Below are 952 nucleotides of genomic sequence, written 5' to 3'. Positions count from 1 at the left end.
ATAAGCTTCAGATATCTATAAGAAAAACAGTTTCTGACTGGAGTTTGGACAGAAAGCAGGTATCAGGAAAATCTATTCAAATTAACTTTAACTTTAAAGGTAAAATAGCAAGAAAGTAATGAATCTCTAGAGAGAAGAGAAATAGGAAAATATTAGGAAATACCACTATTTATAAAAAAGAAGAGTGAATTCAACTTTGAGAGGTTGGGTAGTAAGTTTACTTTCCCCAAGATTCGGTTAAGTTGGTACAGGTAGTTCAGGAGCGGACAAATCTGTCCACTGCTTCCCTTCCAAAAGTCACCGCGTACTTAGCTAGATTCTCAGGTAACAGCATGTACACTGCCTTCTGAATGTCTTCAGGGGTGAGGGTACAGCGTTTTCTGAAATGCATCAGGTGGTGGGCTTCCTTAGCAATGCGGTCAAAGATGTCATTGATCAGAGTGTTCATGAAATCCAAGGTGCGAGATGACATGCCCCTCTGGGGAACAACTTCTTTAAGGACCCTGTTTACGTAGAGTGAATAGTTTCTATGGCTCAAACTGGTGCTGGAACTTGACTTCTTTCTGGAGATGGGACTCAGATGTCCTTTGCAGTAACTGTACTTATGGATGGTGCGTCTGGCCATTGTAGATGTTGCTTTCCTTATCAGTTAACGAATGGAGAAAAGGGCCCAAGAATTGGAGGAGTTCTCCTACTTATAGTGACACGTCACAATCACACTGCTGGGGCTTCTCTCTGATTGGTGGTTACTTTTCCTACATCACAATCATGTAGCAATGACTCTGATTTGTTAAGGGCAAATTGGCCATCCAACCTAGAACTTTCCCAAGAAGATAAAGGGAGTGTGGCAGGAAGACTGAGGGTAACTTCAGGGAAAAAAAGAAGAGATCTCATTTTTGCTACTTTGGTTCTCGGTAATTAGAAAGCATCCTCTATAGTATTCAGAGAATTG

General features: G+C 41.1%; 1 protein-coding gene across 1 annotated transcript; it reads right to left on the bottom strand.

Moving 5' to 3' along the window:
• Positions 1-256: 256 nt before the first annotated feature.
• Positions 257-625, bottom strand: LOC114086322 (histone H2B subacrosomal variant-like). The gene has a single exon (XM_027927553.2). The coding sequence runs from the start codon at positions 623-625 to the stop codon at positions 257-259; it is 369 nt and encodes a 122-aa protein (XP_027783354.2).
• Between the last annotated feature and the right edge of the window lie 327 nt (positions 626-952).

Source organism: Marmota flaviventris, chromosome 5, assembly GCF_047511675.1.
Source record: "Marmota flaviventris isolate mMarFla1 chromosome 5, mMarFla1.hap1, whole genome shotgun sequence".
Classification (NCBI taxonomy): Eukaryota; Metazoa; Chordata; class Mammalia; order Rodentia; family Sciuridae; genus Marmota; species Marmota flaviventris.
This window is presented reverse-complemented; position numbering and strand designations above follow the sequence as displayed.

What these genes read in the sequence shown, in the direction of transcription:
- LOC114086322 (XM_027927553.2), bottom strand. Translation starts at nt 625, where the DNA reads ATGGCCAGACGCACCATCCATAAGTACAGTTACTGCAAAGGACATCTG.